Below are 20,410 nucleotides of genomic sequence, written 5' to 3'. Positions count from 1 at the left end.
TTTTAAAGGTATAGTTCTATGAGTTTTGATAAATGCATATAGTCATGTAACCATTATCATAATGAAGGTATAGATAATGACCCATCTTTTTAAAACAGATTCCTAGGATAAGATGGAATATTTAATTTTTCTTCATTTCTAAATCCTATTAAAATTATAGAAAAGTAACTGTTTCTCATTTGTTGTTTTAAGTATCATCTCATTTGCATAATGTGTATATATGTATGTATAAACATAAAATGTATTCTGTATTTTGAATGTGTTTCAGTCAGTTACAGTCATTATTTTTATTGCTTTAATGATTTCATATCATGCGAATGGGAGTCTCTTCTTGGCTTCTGAGTCTTTTTGACATGACCCACTGTTTTTTTTTTTTTTTTTAAGTTTTTTAATAATTTTTTTAAAGATTTTACTTATTTGAGAGAGAGAGAGAATGAGAGAGCGAGAGCACGAGATGGGGGAGGGTCAGAGGAAGAAGCAGACTCCCTGCTGAGCAGGGAGCACCATGCGTGACTCGATCCTGGGACTCCAGGATCATGACCTTAGCCTTAACCAACTGAGCCACCCAGGCGCCTGACCCATTAATTTTTGACAGCTTCCTTGATTTCTGTTTTTTTAAAAAATTAAATTAAATTTAATTTTTTAAAAGATTTTATTTATTTATTTGATAGACAGCCAGCGAGAGAGGGAACACAAGCAGTGGGGGGTGGGGGGTGGGAGAAGAAGAAGCAGGCTCCCAGCGAGCAGGGAGCCCGATGTGGGGCTCGATCCCAGGACTCTGGGATTACGCCTGAGCCGAAGGCAGACACTTAACGACTGAGCCACCCAGGCGCCTCAGCTTCCTTTATTTCTGGTACAAGATGTGCCAAGCTTATTTTGTATATATTCTGTCCCACACATATAATCAACCATTCCTTTAAGAAAACCTTGATTTTTTTTTTTAATGGAAGATTATATTTAGAAGCATATGTCAGGATCCAGGCAGGAAAATGGAACCTACGCTAGTTCTTTTAAGAGAGAGATTTGGGGGCATCTGGGTGGCTCCATCAGTAAAGCATCTTACTCTTGATTTCAGCTCAGGTCATGATCTCAGGGTTGATGGACCGCCACGTCAAGCTTTGTGCTCAGCAGGGAGCCTGCTTCTCCCCTCTCCCACTCTAAAATAAATAAAATAAATAAATCCTTTTAAAAATAAATAAAAGAGAGAATTTGTTTTAGGAAATTAGTGGGCATTGGAGATCTCAAAAGGCAAAAAGGGAAAGTGGAGGTAACACAGAAGATGGTAACTAGGAGACAGCTACAGTTCCTAGGGCTAGGGAATAAAGACAAGAAGTTGGGTTGTTAGAACCTACAAACCTGGGAGAATTGCCTGGTGGAGCTGGAACCCAGGGAAAGGCACAGCCTAGCTGGCACTGGGCTCTCTGAAGGATTTCTGGAAAACCAGCAGAATCTGGGGATTGCTACTAACTGCCACCCCTTGGTTGAAGGGCGTTGGTAGGCTGTCAATGACAGAAACAGCAAATAAGCAAACTGGAAGGAGCCTGGAAGTCCCTTCTCTCCTCCTCTAACCTAGTGCCTCCTATTGGCAGAACTGAATAGTAAGCAAGCAGCAGAGGAGAAATGTTTGAACTCCCAATCCTGCCTGACAGAGCCAATTATAAAATGCTGTGTTTGAAGTTGAGGGACCATAGCTTCGTAAGTCGTACAGAAGTTAAATTTGAGTGCTAGGTATACTGATTGTAATCGTGTTACCACTGCTTCTAGACCTTTTGATGGACAGTTAATGAAATAGTTTTTTTAATTAAAAAATTTTTTTGTAAGATTTTATTTTTAAGTAATCCCTGCACCCAGTTTGGGGCTCGAATTTATAACCCCGAGATCAAGAGTTGCATGCTCTGCCGACTGCCCTGAAATAGGTTTTTTTTAAGATAGAAAAATAAATGAGTTCATATTTAAGTTAATTCAGATTTAACATTACAGATTATTTTGACTTCTTTGATTGTATTTATTTTCTCTTGTATGAAATATCTTGGTTACTAACAGTGTTAGGATAATTACAAATACTTGTACAGTCCTACAATTACATGTCAAATAAGGCAAAAATAATGCCAGGTTCTAGTTCTGGCATGACAGCATGAGCAGCTCTGTGGACCCAGTCCCCAGTGAAACTAGTGAAAATTATTTTTAAAAAACAACCAGTTAAATTCTCTGTAAATGGTTTTAGGATATATAGCAAATGAATAAACATTTATTCTAGAAAATCTACTCAAACTCAGAACAGTGAGAGTCTGTGCTGTTTGAACCAGGACCTGCTCCCTTTCTGCCCTCTCTCAGTGCAGTGAGACAAACTCCATTCCAGACTGGTGCATCCAAGAAAACAGGGCTCCCTCTTCTCCCAGCTCCCAGAGGATTATCATCCTGGGAGGGACAGCACATCAACGTTTCTCATCTTGCCCCCAGCTGTTATTGATGAGACCAAGTTCCAGGCCAGTGTGGTTAAGTAATGCTGGTTCCCTGCTCTGCCTGGTACCTACTTGGGAATGGAGGCTTTACTTTGGGCAGGGCACTGCTGAGAATACTAGGGCTCTGATCACCCTTACCGTGACGTATAAGGCAAGCCGAGAAGCCCTGAGGCTACTGAGCCCTGAGGCCCTTTCTTCCACAGGTGCTCAGCTCTTAAAGCAGGGTGTCCCTTAGAGACGCATACTATTGTCCCCAAACCAGCTGCAGAGAGTGACTCAGACATTTTATCTGGAGGCAGAAGCAGACTGTAAAACAGGTAGCTCCTAATCTTTTCCCAAAGGAACTGACTTTATTTGCAACAGAGTGTGGTGTGGAGAAGCTGAAGCCTAAGGATGTTGTTGAAAACTGTGGAGATTGTTGTGAAAGGCAACTGGGAGGAGATTGGTAGATTCCTTGAACATCCGGTCTAAGCTGTAGAGCACCTAGTTTGCTAGAGAGAACCAGGGAAAGAGATAGGTGGGAGAAGCCCTTCGGGTTTAGAACAAATCTTAAACACTAACTTTGAGACCTGTCTCTTCCAAGAAGCCCAGATTTTGTTGCATCAGTTTGTAGAACAATTTTTATCCCAGGGTGTGGAGCTTTAACAGCTAGGTGTGGTCAGGGAAAGAAATACACACACATACGCTCATTAAAGAAATTAAAATGTTACAGTAGAAAATATTCACTTAAGGCAAAAGAAATCAGTAAAAGAATAGAAGAACAAAAACAGATAGGAGATAAAGAAAACAAAAAAAGAAGATTCAACTATATGTTGTTGTGAGATAATAGAAAAAATATACATATTGGTCTCTGTCCTGGGTTCCTGGCACAGAACTCCTGAAATCCTTGTAAGTTCCTAAATGAAAAGAGCACTAGGAGTATTTTTGTTCCAGTATTTGATCTGTGACCCCAGTTCCGGACACAGGGCTCCTAAACCCCTTGGAATTTCCTGGGTGATACAACTATTTTTTTGTTCTAATGAAGTGTCTCTGGATGGTCTCCTGGATGGCTCCTGTATGGGGCTGGTCACCAGAAAGGCCAACCTATGATTAGATGTTTGGAGTTTTCGGTCCTGGTCCCCTTTCTCCAGAGAAGGGGGAGGGGCTGGAAATTAAGTTAATAATCATAACTACATGAGGGAACCTCCATAAAAATCCAAACATGGTGGAGTTCAGAGAGCTTCCAGTTTGGTGAACGTATCTACATACTGGGAGGGTGAGGTACCTTGACTTCATGGGGACAGAAGCTTCTGCACTTGGGGTCCTCCCAGACCTTGCCTGCCCTTTGTATCTCTTCATCTGGCTGTTCATCTTATCTTTTATCATATTCTTTAATAGCTGGTAATCATAAGTATTTCCCTGAGCTGGGTGAGATGTACTAGCAAATAATCAAATCCAAGGGGGAAGAGGTCATGGAAACCTCCACTTTGTATCCTAGTGGGACATAAATTGTGGGTAACCTGGATACCTGGGGACCTGTTGCTTGCGATTGGCATCTGAAGTGGTGGGGGGCACTCTCATGGGACTGAGCCCCTAACCTGTGGGATCTGATGCTATTTACAGGTAGATAGTTTAATTGTAGGCCAGCCAGCTGGTGTTGCAGAATTGCTTGGCATAGGGAAAAATCTCACATCTGATTTCAGAAGTGTTGTGAATGTGGTAATAGCATGAGAGTAAAGGGAAAACATAAGATTAGTAGGTTTTTCATTCTCAGCTGTCTGTGGGATATACACTTCAGATTTAAAGATACAAATGGTTTAAAAGTAAAAAGAGAAAAAGAAATATGCAAACAGTAACTAGAAGAAAACTGGCTATACAGTATCAGACAAGTAAACTTCAAAGTAAAAGATGTTACTAAGGATAAAGTGGGACATGATAAAAAAAGGTAATCTATCAGGAAGATACAATAACTATAAAAATATGTGTACCTAATGACAAATACCAAAGTACATGAAGGAAAAACTTACAGAAATAAAGGAGAAAATAGACAATTCAGTAATAATAGAGACTTCAATGCTCCACTTTCAATAATGGATAGAACAAGATACAAGATCAACAAGGAAGTAGAAGATGTGAACAACTCTCTGAACCGATTAGACCTGATAGACATCTTTAGAACACTCCACCCAGCAACAGAATATACATTCTTCTCAAGTACACATGGAACATTCTAATGATAAACCATATGCTAGCCATAAAACAAGTCTTAATATACAAGGATAGAAATAATGCAAAGTATGTTCTCCAACCATAATGTAAAGACATTAGATATTAATAGGAAAGACCTTGGGAAACTCACGTCTATGTGGGAATTAAATAAAACACTCCTTAATATTCTTTTAAAGATTTTATTTTTAAGTAATCTCTACACCCAACAAGGGGCTCAAACTTACGACCCCAAGATGAAGAGTAGCATGCTCTACCAACTGAGCCAGTCAGGTGTTCCTTAAATAAAACACTCCTAAATAACCAGCAGGTCGAAGAAGAAATCAAAAGGGAAATTAAAAAATACTTTGAAATAAATGAAAAGGAAGGCACAGTATACCAGAACTCCTAAAATATAGCTTAAGTAGTACTGCTTAGAAGGGAATTTATAGCTATAAATGCCTATATTAAGAAAGAATAATGATTTCAGGGCTCTTGGTTTTGGCTCATGATCTCAGGATGGTGCGATCGAGCCCCACTTGGGGCTCTGTGCTCAGTGTGGTGTCTGCTTGTTCTTCTCCCTCTCCTTCTCCCCCCCATAAAGAAATAAAATCTTAAAAGGAAGAATAATGATTTCAAATCAATAACCTAAGCTTTAAGCTTCTATCTTGGCACTGGAAAAAGAAGAGCAAACTAAACATAAAGCAAGCAGAAGGAAGGAAATAATAAAAATAAGGGTGGTGGGGCACCTGGCTGGCATCTCAAAGAATAGAAATTAATTTAATTGAGAATGGAAAAACAGTAGAGGAAATCAATGCAAGGAAAGGCTGGTCCTTTGAAAAGATCAACACAATTGATGAGTTTTTAGCTAGATTGACCCAGGAAAAAAAAGAGATTACTAGAATCAGAAATGAAAGGGGGAACATTACTACTGATCCTACAGAAATAAAAAAGATCATAATGGAATACTATGGATAATCGTATGCCAATAAATTAGGTAACTTAAAAGAAGTTGGACAGATTTCTAGAGAGATACAAACTACCAAAACTAACTCCAGAAGAAATAGGAAATCTGAATAGACCTATAGCAAGTAAACAAATTGAATTGGTAGTAAACAAAACAAAAACTACCCACAAAGAAAGTCTAAGCCCAGGTGGGCTACTGAATTCTACCAAACATTTAAAGAACTGATACACCAATTCTTCACAAATAGTTCTAAGAAATAGGAGAGAACACTACTAACTCATTCTATGAAGCCATTATTACCCTGATACCAAACCAGACAAAGACATCACAAGAAAAGAAAATGGGCCAATATCTCTTATGAATATGGATGCGAAGTCCTCAAAAAAAAAAAAAAAAAAAAAAACCAAATCCAGCAACCCATAAAAAGAATGATATAGCATGACCAAGTAAAATTTATCGCAGGAATGCAAAGTTGGTTTAACATCTGAAAATCAATGTAATATTACCATTTCAATAAAAAAACCTCTACAAATATTTCAATAGATGTAGAAAAAGCATTTGACAAAATCCAACACTCTTTCTTGATAAAATCACTGCAGGAATACAAGGAAATTTCTCCAGTCTGATAAAGGGCATCCATAAAACACCCACAGCCAACTGTGTATTTAGTGATGCAAGACTGGATGCTTTTCCCTAAGATCAGGAACAAGATGAGGATATCTTCCCTTGCCACTACTATTCAACATTGTCCTTAGGGCAATTGGCAAGAAAAAGAAAGAAAAAGACATATGTAACCTGTATGTCTATATGGAATAGAATTGAGAGTCCAGAAATAAATTCATGTGTCTGTGGTCAAGTGATTTTTGGTAAAGATGCTAAGACCATTTAATAGAGGGACAGAATAGTCTGTGGCACAACATACAAAACCATGACAACTGGATAGCCATATACAATACATAAAGTTGGACTCTTACACCATATATAAAAGTTAGCTCAAAATGGATCATAGACATAAATGTAAGAGCTAAAACTATGAAACTCTTAGAAGAAACAAGGAGTAGATCTTCAGTACTTTGGATTTGGCAGTGGTTATGTTACCAAGAGTTAAATGTAAAAGGAAAGAAGCCTCGGTTCCTTTTTGCTGCCACAGTGAAAAATTACAGGATGGCAAAATGAAAGTAAAGCCGAGCAAAGTTTTATTAAAGCACACTGCAAGGGGGCAGCGGGCCAGTCAAGAGAAACCCTGGCCCTGGAAACTCCTTCGGGGGTGTGGGCTGGAACAGTTTTTTTCTTTTGGATAGGTTCTAGGGTCTTGGCAACATTTGAGTGACAGGACTGCATTACATAATAATTAGTCAACTACATGTCCTTTCTCAAGAGGTACTGGAAATGCCTGAATGGGGTAGGAAACAGCAACATTATTTCTATTCTAGAGACATAGGTGAAATAAGGGCAAGCACAACAAACTTAACTGTTCCTCTGCCGGGATGTTGTAACCACAAACCAACTGCTAGATGGGTGGAATGGGGTGGTCCCTGGTCGGTCCTCAATTGGGGCTGTCATCAGGACCTCTAAGGTCCATCCTTCTGTTGCTCATGGCTAGTTTCCTGTTTAACAGTTTTCTTAGATAAGACACCAAAACACAACCAAGAAAAAAAAATAACAGAGAAATTTGACTTCATTAAAGTGAAGAACTTTGGTAGTTCAAAGGACATTGTCAAGAAAATGAAAAGGAATAAAATGTTTGCAGATCATATATTTGAAAAGAGACTTGTATCTAGGATATATAAAGAACTCTTAAAACTAAACAATAAAAATATCAATAACCCACTTTAAAAATGGGCAAAACATCTGAACAGATAATTTTCTAATGAAGGCATAAAATGGCCAATGAGCACATGAAAACAGTGCTCCACATCATTAGTCATGAGGGAACCATAAATCAAAACCACAATGAGATACTACTTTACACCGACTAGGAGGGCTACAGAAACAAAACTACAGTAAAAACAAGTATTGGTGAGGATGTGGAGAAATAAGAACTTACACATTGCTAATGGGATGTAAATTTGTGCAGCTGCTTTGGGAAAACACGTTTCAGTTCCTCAAATTGTTAAACAGTTATCGTATGACCTACCAATTCCACTTTTAGACATATACCCAAGAGAACTGAAAATGTATGTTCACAGAAAAATTATCAATGAATGTTTATAGCAGTATTATTTATAGTAGCCGAAAGGTGCAACAATACAAATGTCCGTCAACTGATGACTGGATAAACAAAATGTGGTATTTGTATATAATGGAATACTATTTGGCCATGAAAAAGGATGAAGTACTGATACATGGTACAATGTAGTTGAACCTCAAAAACTTTATGCTAAGTGAACGAAGCCAGTCACAAGATATCACATATTATATGATCCCATTTATATGAAATATCCAGAATAGCCAAACCTATAAAGACAGAAAGTAGATTAGTAGTAATGTAATGCTGGGGGAATGGTGAGATAGGAGGGTATAGCTAAAGGGTACAGTGTGTCCTTTGAGGTTTTGAAAATGTTCCAGAATGGGTTGTAGTGATGATTGCACTTATCTGTGAGTATACTAAAAACTGTTGAATTTTACAATTTATGTGGTCGAATTATAGGGAATTATCTCAGTAAAGCTGTTAATAAAAATCATAATGCCAATATTATGATTAACCATTAACTAATGAGTGCAGGTTTAGGTTTCTAAATTTATTTATTTATTTTTAAAAAAGATTATTTGAGAGAGAGCATGCGTGCACGTGCCTGGGAGAGGGGCTGAAGGAGAGGGAGAGAGAGAATCTCAAGCAGACTCCCTCTGAGCTCAGAGCCCAATGCAGGGCTCAATCCCAGGGCCCTGAGATCATGACCTGAGCCAAAATCAAGAGTTGGATGCTTAACCAGCTGAGCCATGCAGGCGCTCCCAGCTTTAGGGTTCTTTGGAGTTCAGCTTATCCTTAGAATATACTCCACTGAAGATACTGTGATTTGAAAGTCATTTGAAATAATTCTTTTTTCCTGCATGGTTAATTTACCAACCTGGTATTTAGTTATTGTATTTGCTGACTTTTCCTGTAGTTAAAACAACTCCAAGAGTTGTGGCTTACAAAAGTAAACTTGCTCATGTTCTGTGAGTCTGCTGTTGTGACTCTTCTCCAGGCTCTCGGTTGGGTTTGGTTTGCCTGTGTGTCTTCTCTTTCTGGGACTCAAGCTGAAATCACAGCTTCTATATGGGATATGTTGGCCTCATGGTGGAAGATAGGCATGCAAAAGAGTTGCTAGGATTTGCATTGATTCTTAAATCGTTTGTTTGGAACCGACATATGCATATTTGTTTCTTTTGCATAAAAGCTTAGATTGCATTTTTAGAATTATGTGAGTTTATACTTGTACCTCCAATTCAAATCTACCATACACAGTTCTTCTGATCTTTCTCCATTTAATATATTATCTTTCCTTTCCAGTGTAAAAATACTGGTTCCCAATAACATTGCTCTATTTATTTATTTCCTCTGTTCTGCAAAAGGGGCACTGGGGTGGCTCAGTTGGTTAAGCATCCAACTCTTGATTTTGGCTTAGGTCATGATCCCAGGGTGGTGAGATCGAGCCCTGTGTCATGCTAGTGCTAAGCTTGGGGTCTGCTTAAGATTTTCTCTCTCTTTCTTCCTCTGGCCCTACCCACTCAAACTCACTCTGTCTCTTTTTTTTTTTTTTTTTAAGATTTTATTTATTTATTCTACAGAGATAGAGACAGCGAGAGAGGGAACACAAGCAGGGGGAGTGGGAGAGGAAGAAGCAGGCTCACAGCGGAGGAGCCTGATGTGGGGCTCGATCCCGTAACGCCGGGATCACGCCCTGAGCCGAAGGCAGACGCTTAACCGCTGTGCCACCCAGGCGCCCCCACTCTGTCTCTTAAAAAAAAAAAATTTCTTTTCTGCAATACACACAAAATAATTAAAAAATTAAAACACTAATATTACTACTAATAACATCCTACATAAAGTTTAATATTTCTTTGCATTTCTTTTGCCTTTAGAGTATATACCACTGAGGCTACCCATTCAGAAAACTGTTCAGGAGTTACTTGAATTAATTGTTTTTGTGTGTGATTATCCAATTTATTAGTTTTTTTAAAAAGATAAAATACAGTTTGAATTCATAGTGTTATTTCCAATTCAAATTAAGGACTAAAGGATTTTAGATTTCGTTATTCTTGTATCTGTTATCTCCTATTGTGGAAATACTGATTTCCAACCACACCAACATAATCATTCATTTGGAACTACAGTACCCACACGGCAGTATCAGAATAACACCACCAACAATGTCAATAATTTTTTTTTAAGATTTTATTCATTTGAGAGAGAGAGAGTGAGCATGAGCAGGGGGAGGGACAGAGAGAGAGAGGAGAAGCAATAATCCCTGCTGAGCAGGGAGCCTGAAGCTGGATGGCTCGATCCCAGGCGCCTGAGATCATGACCTGAGCTTAAGGCAGACGCTTAACCGACTGAGCCACCCAGGCACCCCAATGTCAATAATTATTAATATGATTACTGAAAAAAATTCAGGTGTTTTTTTGGTTTTGGTTTATAGAGTATTTAGGGATGTCGGTCAATTTGCTGTGCTTTCTAGTCACTTGAAGCAGTTTCTCTTTGTGAGGTGGTTCTATCAGTTTTTGTTTTGTTTTACTTTCTTTAGGGATTTAAAAATATGTCATTATTTTCTATAATTATGTGAAATATTTACAATTGTCCTAAAGTCAAATGTGCAAAACAAGGTATATTTAAGGGAAGTTTACCATGAGTCCCTGCCCCACAGTGTTGTTTTTTAACTTTTTTTTTTTTTTTTAAGATTTTATTTATTTATTTGACACAGAGAGAGAGCACAGGCAGGGGGAGCTGAAGGCTGAGGGAGAAGGAGAAGCAGGCTTCCTTCTGAGCATGGAGCGTGATGCAGGGCTCCATGGCAGGACCCTGGGATCATGACCTGAACCAAAGGCAGACGCTTAATCAACTGAGCCACCCAAGCGCCCCGTTTTTTAACTTTTTATATTATAAACTTTTAATTATATGTACAGTAGAGAGACTAGTATAATAAAACTCCCAGATAGCTATCACTCATCTTAGGCAATTATCGGGTAGGTTATCGTTAATCTTACTGATTTATATGCCTACTCATTTGCTAGTTAGTTATGGTAGTTTAAATATATATTTAAATATTTGTTTAGGATAGTCTTACGGGCAGGTTTGTGTTGTAATGGGGGTGATCTGCTTGACTAGGAAGAGTAGAGAAAAGGTTATAACTACAGGAATGAAATTCTTTAGAAGGTAAGAGGTTTTGTGGTCCACAGCCATGTGGAGGGATTGGCTTTTAATAGGGCCAAAGGCACTTCAAACTTTCTGGGAAGACAATGGCAGACAGGGTGCATTTGATTTAGTAAGTGCGTTTCTGTCTGATGGCTTCTTCCTTTTTTTTTTTTTTTTAAGGTGAAATATGTGATAAAGTTGTCAGTTGAAAAATGAGGGGTAGACTAAAAGGATATTGGAGATTTGGGGGGGGGGAGTGAAATAGTTGTTCTGGAGAGTGAGGTGAACATCCATCCTAAGGGAGTGTAGATACAGTTGCTGGACAGTGCTGTGTCTACTTGAGATTTGTGGTCTCTAATTGAGAAAGAAACCAGAGAGCTCTGGTGTTTCTCTCCACCAGTATTTAGGGGAAGTGCAGATGTGAAGTCAGTGGACAGTAGGGTTTAAACTGGGTTGGGTTTTTGCAGGGTGAGTGTATCTGCGGGAAGCAACGGCAAAGGATTAGGTGTTGGGAAGCTGAGTTAAGGAAGGAAGTGAGGACATGGGTTGGGTGAGGGATAGGAGGGTGGAGAAGTAGTGAAAATGTAGGGTACCAGAGAAAGTGGGTCAGTAGGAGAGAACAGAAACCAGGGTAGTTCTGGAGGTTTAGGTATTCACCACCGCTGAGGTGAGTCATCTTCAGCTCTTGTCTTTTCATCTCCACTACTCAGGATTCAAATTCTTGGTAGACAGAGATCAATTAATTAGCCAAATGCTTGCCCTTTAACCAGGGAAAGGGAGGGAGGGCATTAATTGGGGGCATCTGCCTGCTTGAGAAATTTAGTAGTTAGGATCTGAAGTTTGCCTGTAGAATTTTTTTAAATCTTGCTATTCTCTAGTTTCTGTATTATGTAAAGGAGATGCTACTTGCCCAACTTGTATAATGTCATATGGAATAATTAGGTGTTTTGAAAACAAAGCATTATGACACTGATAAGTAGTGCAGTTAGGCTAAGATGGTGATAATTAAACTCTCAGTGATTCCAACTGCCAATGAATTTCTTTGTGAAACAATTTGAAGATCTTGTTTAAGCTTAAAACTAAAACTATAAAGTTCAAAGCAAAGTAACTTGTAGGATAACACGTATACATTAAACTAGACTCTAAAAACTTTTGAGTTGATCTCGTCTCTTGGAGTTTATTGGCTTATTGCAAATCATTGCATTAACTCTTGAGTGGGAGTGCAGAGCTGTAGAGATTAACGTCATAGCTAGATTTTCTTCTTGGAGTGGTAATTGTTCTTTATCAATTCCTGATACTTGGGTTTAATTGTAGGCTGCCAGCAGGAACGTAGCCATAACAGAAAGTAAAGGAATAGGAAAGAACTAGTGTGACAGGCAAGAGTATTGAAGATTTGTGTGTTTGAAGTAAAGTTTAGTAGTAATATTTTCAAGCTCCAAAGTTGTTGAGATAGGCAAATATTGCTCTTAACAGTGGCAAAGAACTATAATCTTGTTGCACAAATTAAATTGGTAACGATGGGGTTGATGATGGAGAGGGATAAAGGAATCTAGGCCTCTGGTTTTGCTAATCATGTTGGCATAGTAGAATTCCTTTATATGTCATTTGGTATCATAATGCAGAAGAGCAGGCTTTTGATAGATAGTCAATAATTGCTTTGTTTTAGGGCATGTGATTTACCATATAGTACGTCGGCATCAATTTGATAATAAGAATTTAATAATGAGTGATTTTATAGTAGGGTTCTGCTTTTTGTCTGTTGCTTTTTAAAAAAAATAATTATAGCTGCCTCTGTCAACTTTTCATTATGATATAAGAATATTATTAAAAGTGATTTTTTCCCCCCCTTAGGACCAGCCACCATATTCTAGCTACAATTCTAACTATTGGAATTCTCCTGCACGACCTAGGGCTCCATATCCAAGTACATATCCTGTAAGACCGGAAATGCAAGGCCAGGTATGATCTAAAATTGACAGTCTTCCTGAATTTTTTTAAAAAGATTGTATTTATTTTATTTTATTTTTTTTTAAAGATTTTATTTATTTATTTGACAGAGAGAGAGACAGTGAGAAAGGGAACACAAGCAGGGGGAGTGGGAGAGGAAGAAGCAGGCTCCCAGCGGAAGAGCCCGATGTGGGGCTTGATCCCAGAACGCTGGGATCATGCCCTGAGCCGAAGGCAGCCGCTTAACGACTGAGCCAACCATGTGCCCCTAAAGATTTTATTTATTTTAGAGAGAGCGGCAAGCAGGGGGAGGAGTAGAGGGGGAGGGAGTGGGAGGAAGAAAGAATCTCAAGCAGATTTCAGGCTGAGCTCGGAGCCTGACCTCGGGCTTGATCTCAGGACCCTGAGATCATGACCTGAGCCGAAACCAAGAGCACTCAACCAACTGAGCCACCCAGGCGCTCCCTGAATTTTTTCTCAATGTATTGATTTATTTTCAAAAACCTGTGGCGATTTCATAGTAGCAGTGTGTGGGGTTTTGTTATTTAATGGACTCTGTCTTAATGTTTTTGGCTCAGAAGTAAGGAAATATCTAGACAAATATTATCTATAGCAAAGGTAGCTTGAGGCATAATAGATTATTTCTTAGGACCTGGAAACAATAAACATAAAATGTACTTACTTTTTTAAGTTTTAAGTTTGACTTTTTTTTTTTGAAATATAATTGACATGTAACATTATATTGGTTTCAGGTATATAATGAAATGATTTGATATTTGTATATATTGTGAAATGATCACCACAATTAACTCTGTTTAACATCTGTCACTACATATAATTATAATTTTTTTTCTAATGAGAACTTTTACAATTTATTTTGTTAGCAACTTTCAAATATGCAATACAGTATTAACTATAGTCACCATGCTGTATATTACATTCTTATGACTTATTTATTTTATAGCTAGAAGTTTGTCCCTTTTGACCTCCTTCATCCGTTTGTACCCTTGGCCCTGCCTCTAGCAACCATTGGTCTATTCTCTGATCGTAGGATTTTCTTTCTTTTTTTTTTTAAGGATTCCACATATAAGTGAGATCATATGATATTTGTCTTTCTCTGACTTCCATCCATGTTGTTGCAAATGGCAAGATTTCCTTTTTTATGGCTGAATAATAGTAAATTGTTTATGTATACACCACATTTTCTTTATTCATCCATTGAGACACTTAGGTTGCTTCCATATTTTGGCTATTGTAAATAATGCTGCAGTGAACACAGGGATGCAGATATCTTTTCAAGTTAGTGTTTTTGTTTCCTTTGGATATATTATAAGTAGTGGCATTGCTGGATCATTCTATTTTTAATTTTTTGAGGAACCTCCAAACTGTTTTCTTTCCATAGTGGTTGTACCAATTTACATTCCCACCAACAGTGCACAAGGGATTTTCTTCACATCCTCACCAACGTTTATTATTTCTTGTCTTTTTGATACTAGCCATTTTAACAAGTATGGGGTGATACCTTGTTGTGGTTTGGTTTGCATTTCCCTGATGATGAGTGATGTTGAGCACCTTTCATGTACCTGTTGGCCATCTGTATGTCTTCTTTGGAAAAGTGTCTGTTCAGGTTGTCTGCCTGTATTCTAATAGGTTTGTTTGTTTTTTTTGCTGTTGAATTTCATGAGTACTTTATATATTTTAGAAGTTAACTCCTTATCAAACATATGATTTGAGAATATTTTCTTCCATTTAGTAGGTTGCCTTTGTATTCTGTTGGTGGTTTCCTTTGCTGTGCAGAAGCTTTTTAGTTTGATGTAGTTCCACTTGTTATTTTTACTTTTGTTGCCTTTCCTTTTGGTGTCAAAAAAATTGTACTCTTACGAGAAATACTTAATTTTAAATATTTCAAGTATACTGCAAAAGTGCAGAAAATCTGTCTATCTTTTTATCCAGCACCTAGCTTTTTCAGTTCTTCATTTGGCTACATTTGTTTCAGATTTTTTTTTTTTTTTTTAAGATTTAATTTTTTATTTGACAGAGAACGAGTGAGCACAAGCAGGGGGAGCTGCAGGCAGAGGGAGAGGGAGAAGCAGGCTTTCTGCTGAGCAGGGAGCCCTACATGGGGCTCGATCCCAGTACCCTGAGATCATGACCTGAGCCGAAGGCAGATGCTTAACTTACTAAGCCACCCAGGGACCCCTTGTTTCAGATTTTTAAAAAGAAGCAGAACAAATACAATTGAAGCGACATATAACACTTCTTTCCTTTTCCTGAAGTTATATTTATTATCTCATATGTGTTTTTATGCTGGTACTACTTGGATGTGCATTTACATGGTATGATCATGTTTTTAAACTCGGTATGAGTGGTTTCATAATAGCATTCTCCTGCAGCTTGCTTTTTTACTCAACACTGTTTTTTACTTTTTTATTGTACATATTTGAGGCAAGAACTTCCCTGGGGTATGGAATTTTGGGGTTTTGGTATGTATGCTTATGAAATATAGCCAAATTATTTTTCCACAATACCATTGTGGAAATGAGGAAATGTTTACAAAGTTAGTCACCCATAATCTGGCAACCTTAGTAAGGCAATAATTGTCACATATGCATATTTCCTTCCATTTTTTTCTGTCTAGATACCATATTTCTATATGTGAATAATTTTTATTTTTTTATAATTTTTTTAGAGATTTTATTTTAAGTAATCTCTCCACCCAATGTGGGGCTTAAACTCACAACCCCAAGATCAAGAGTTGCACGCTCTTCTGACTGAGCCAGCCAGGCACCCCTTGAAAATAATTTTTAAAAACATGATTGTAGTATATATAATTTTTTAAATGTCTCTCCGCCCAATGTGGGGCTTGAACTCCCAACCCCAAGATCAAGAGTCTCATGCTCCACCAACTGAGCCAGCCAGGTGCCCCTGTAGTATATACAGTTTTAAAGTGGCTACATTTAAGCAGCTTTCAAAGAATTTGAATTTTAGATCCAGGTCAGAATTCTCTGTAAACTGATGTTCTCTGTAGAATTAAATTTTCAGATCATCGTAAAGTATACTAATGTAATTCTCCTGATATTCAAATTCTGTTCTGATTTTCTGGTGGTATGGAGGCTGGAATAATGAAAATAAGTTTCTTTATGGGGCTGAATAATTAATTCATTTAAAAAATCATGTTCCCTTTTTTCTCAATAATTTGGTGATACATTCCTTTAAGACTGATTTTGAGCTAGAAGAGTTTATTAAAGTTAGAGCAAGATTTACTTATGTACTTAAAGAAAACATAAAAGCAGTTGATTTTTTATTTTTTTATTATAATAATATTTTTTTATTATATTATGTTAGTCACCATATAGTACATCCCTAGTTTTTGATGTAAAGTTCCATGGTTCATTACTTGTGTATAACACCCACTGCACCATGCAATACGTGCCCTCCTTAATACCCATCACCGGTCTATCCCATTCCCCCACCTACCTCCCCTCTGAAGCCCTCAGTTTGTTTCCCAGAGTCCATAGTCTCTCATGGTTCATTCCCCCTTCTGTTTACCCCTGCTTTCTTCTTCCCTTTCTTTTCCTTCTGATCTTCCTACTTCTTATGTTCCATAAATGAGTGAAACCATCCTTTTGATGTGTAATATTCCATTGTATATATGGACCACCCACACTCAAACCAGTCATCTGTTGAAGGGCATCTCGGCTCCTTCCAATGCTATGAACACGGGGGTGCATATGGCCCTTCTCTTCACTATGTCTGTATCTTTGGGGTAAATACCTAGTAGTGCAATTGCTGGATCATAGGGTAGCTCAATTTTTAACTTTTTAAGGGACCTCCACACTGTTTTCCAAAGTGGCTGTATCAACTTGCATTCCCACCAACAATGTAGAGGGATCCCCTTTCTCCACATCCTCTCCAACATTTGTTGTTTCCTGCCTTGTCAATTTTTGCCATTCTAACTGGTGTAAGGTGGTATCTCAATGTGGTTTTGATTTGAATTTCCCTGATGGCTAATGATTTTGAACATTTTTCCATGTGTCTGTTAGCCATTTGTATGTCTTCATTGGAAAAGTGTCTGTTCATATCTTCTGCCCATTTTTTGATTTGTTTATTTGTTTTTGTGTATTGAGTTTGAGAAGTTCTTCGTAGATCTTGGATACCAGTCTTTTATCTGTAGTGTCATTTGCAAATATCTTCTCCCATTCCGTGGGCTTCTTCTTAGTTTTTTTGACTGTTTCCTTGGCTGTGCAGAAGCTTTTTATCTTGATGAAGTCCCACAAGTTCATTTTTTCTTTTGTTTCTCTTGCCTTTGGAGATGTGTCATGAAAAAAGTTGCTGTGGCCGATGTCAAAGAGGTTGCAGCCTATGTTCTTCTCTAGGATTTTGATGGATTCCTGTCTCACATTGAGGTCTTTCATCCATTTGGAGTTTATCTTTGTGTATGGTGTGAGAGAATGGTCAAGTTTCATTCTTTTGCGTGTAGCTGTCCAATTTTCCCAGCACCATTTATTGAAGAGACTGTCTTTTTTCCACTGGATGTTTTTTCCTGCTTTATCAAAGATTAGTTGCCCAAAGAGCCGAGGGTCCATTTCTGGGTTCTCTATTCTGTTCCATTGGTCTGTGTGTTTGTTTTTGTGCCAGTACCATGCTGTCTTTGTGATCACAGCTTTGTAGTACAGCTTGAAATCCGTCAATGTGATGCCCCCAGCTTTGTTTTTCCTTTTCAACAATTCCTTGGTGATTTGGGGCCTTTTCTGGTTCCACACAAATTTAAGGGCTGTTTGTTCCAGTTCTTTGAAAATTCATTGGTATTTTGATCGGGATGGCATTGAAAGTGTAGATTGCTCTGGGTAGCATGGACATTTTAACTGTGTTAATTCTTCCGATCCATGAGCATGGAATATTTTTCCATCTTTTTGTGTCTTCTTCAGTTTCTTTCAAGAGTGATTTGTAGTTTCTAGAATATGGATCCTTTATGTCTCTGGTTAAGTTAATTCCAAGATAACGTATGATTTTTGGTGCTATTGTAAATGGAATGGATTCCCTAATTTCTCTTTCTTCAGTCTCATTGTTCGTGTATAGAAATGCAACTGATTTCTGAGCATTGATTTTGTATCCTGCCACATTACTGAATTGCTCTATAACTTCTAGTAGTTTGGGGTGGATTCTTTTGGGTTTTCCATATAGAATATCATGTCATCTGCGAAGAGAGACAGTTTGACTTCTTCTTTGCCAATTTGGATACCTTTTATTCCTTTTTATTGTCTGATTGCTGTTGCAAGGACTTCTAGTACTATGTTGAATAATAATGGCGAGAGTGGGCATCCTTGTCGTGTTCCTGATCTTAAGGGAAAGGCTTCCAGCTTTTCCCCATTGAGAATGATATTTGCTGTAGGCTTTTCATAGATGTTTTTTATGAGATTGAGGAATGTACCCTCTATCCCTACACTCTGAAGTGTTTTAATCAGGAAAGGATGCTGTATTTTGTCAAATGCTTTTTCTGCATCAATTGAGAGGATCATATGGTTCTTGACTCTTTTCTTGTTGATATGATCTATCACAGTGATAGATTTGCGAATGTTGAACCACCCTTGCATCCCAGGGATGAATCCCACTTGATCATGATGGATAATCCTTTTAATGTACTGTTGGATCCTATTAGCTAGGATCTTGTTGAGAATTTTGGTGTCCATATTCATCAGGGATATCGGTCTGTAATTCTCCTTTTTGATGGGGTCTTTGCCTGGTTTGGGGATCAAGGTAATATTGGCCTCATAGAATGAGTTTAGTAGTTTTCCTTCTGTTTCTATCTTTTGAAACAGCTTCAGGAGAATAGGTATTATTTCTTATTTGAATGTTTGGTAGAATTCCCCGGGGAATCCATCAGGCCCTGGACTCTTGTTTTTCGGGAGGTTTTTGATCACTGCTTCAATCTCTTCATAATTAATCGGTCTGTTTAAAAAATCAATTTCTTCCTGTTTCAGTCTTGGTAGTTTATAGGTTTCCAGGAAGGCATCCATCTCTTCCAGGTTGTTTAATTTATTGGCATAAAGCTGTTGATAAAAGTTTCTAATGATCCTTCCTATTTCTTTGGTGTTGGTTGTGACCTCTTCCTTTTCATTCATAATTTTATTAATTTGGGTCCTTTCTCTATTCTTTTGAATAAGTCTTGCCAGTGGCTTATCGATCTTATTTATTCTTTCAAAGAACTGGCTTCTAGTGCTGTTGATTTGCTCTACTGTGCTCCTGGTTTCTAATTCATTGATCTCTGCTTTAATCTTGATCAACTGATAAGCAGTTGATTTTTCATAATGATTATGTGTACATGAACTTTAGGATAAGGTTGATAGGAGATCGTGGAATACAAAATAAAGAAAAAAATCGTGTTACTGCTTAACACAAACTTCCATTTTACTTGTGTCATCTGCATTCCTATGACTGAAATTGAGAAGCAGGCATTGTTATTGCTTAATGTGATATGCTTGTGGTTTGGCCATATTTCATAAAATTCACCCTTTAAATGTACAGTTCAGTTGTTTTTAGTCTATTCACAAGGTTGTGCAGCTATCATCGCTGTCTATTCCAGAATATTTTCATCATCCCAGTTAGAAACTATATCCCCCCCGCCCATTTTTCTTTTCCCTTAGCCCCTGGCAACCTTTAATATACTTGTTATTTCTATGAGTTTGCTTATTCTGGACATGTCACATAAGCAGAATCATATAATGTTTGATATCTTATGACTGGTTTCTTTGTTTTAGCATATAACGTTCATGCATATTGTAGCGATGTAGTTACTGATACTTCTTTCTGTGGCCAAGTACTATCCATTCAATGTATATACCACGTTTATTTTATCCATTCATCAGTTGATTGAAATTTGAGATTTTTTTTCTCACTTTTTGGCTGTTATGAATAATGCTGTTATAAACATATGTGTGCTAATTTTTACATGGATATACGTTTTTTCAGATCTCTTTGTTATATATATGTAGGAGTGGAGATGCTGGGTCATATGGTAGCCCTGCTGTGTTTAACAATTTGAGGAACTGGCAATGTTCTAACAAAGAAAACTGAAGTCCTTTTTTTTTTTTTTTTAAGAGATTTTATTTATTTATTTGCTAGAGCAAGTGAAAGAGAGAGAGCACAAGCATTGGGGAGGGGTGGAGAGAGAGAGAGAAGCAGACTCCCTGTCAAGCAGGGAGCCCAGTGTGGGGCTCGATCCCAGAACCCTGGGATCATGACCTGAGCCGAAGGCAGATGCTTAACCAACTGAGCCACCCAGGTGCCCCGAAAACTGAAGATAGCATTCTGAATTGAGAAACCATGATACAAAAAGACATTGGTCAGAACCTGTAACACTTTTTCATTTAATCTGAAGGGGAACTGAGTTATAAAATACAGCCTATTAAGAACAATGGTCAGGAGCTTTGGTGAGACAAAAATTGGAATAGTTCTTTAAGTAGAAATATGGCATGAGGAATCAAGCTATGAATGATCATAGATTTGGCAATTTCA

General features: G+C 37.8%; 1 protein-coding gene across 1 annotated transcript in view; it reads left to right on the top strand.

The window, feature by feature from the left end:
• BAG4 (BAG cochaperone 4) overlaps window positions 1-20,410 on the top strand; it is a 33,486-nt gene that overhangs the window by 6,562 nt on the left and 6,514 nt on the right. The window contains exon 2 of the mRNA XM_008686600.2: window positions 12,800-12,907. Within this exon, the coding sequence (XP_008684822.1) occupies window positions 12,800-12,907 (108 nt within the window). The remainder of the gene's footprint in view (window positions 1-12,799; window positions 12,908-20,410) is intronic.

The sequence above is a fragment of the Ursus maritimus genome, unplaced genomic scaffold, assembly GCF_017311325.1.
Source record: "Ursus maritimus isolate PB19 unplaced genomic scaffold, ASM1731132v1 scaffold_28, whole genome shotgun sequence".
NCBI classification, from domain to species: Eukaryota; Metazoa; Chordata; class Mammalia; order Carnivora; family Ursidae; genus Ursus; species Ursus maritimus.
Note: the sequence above shows the minus strand (reverse complement) of the source record. Positions and strands in the feature narration are given on the sequence as shown.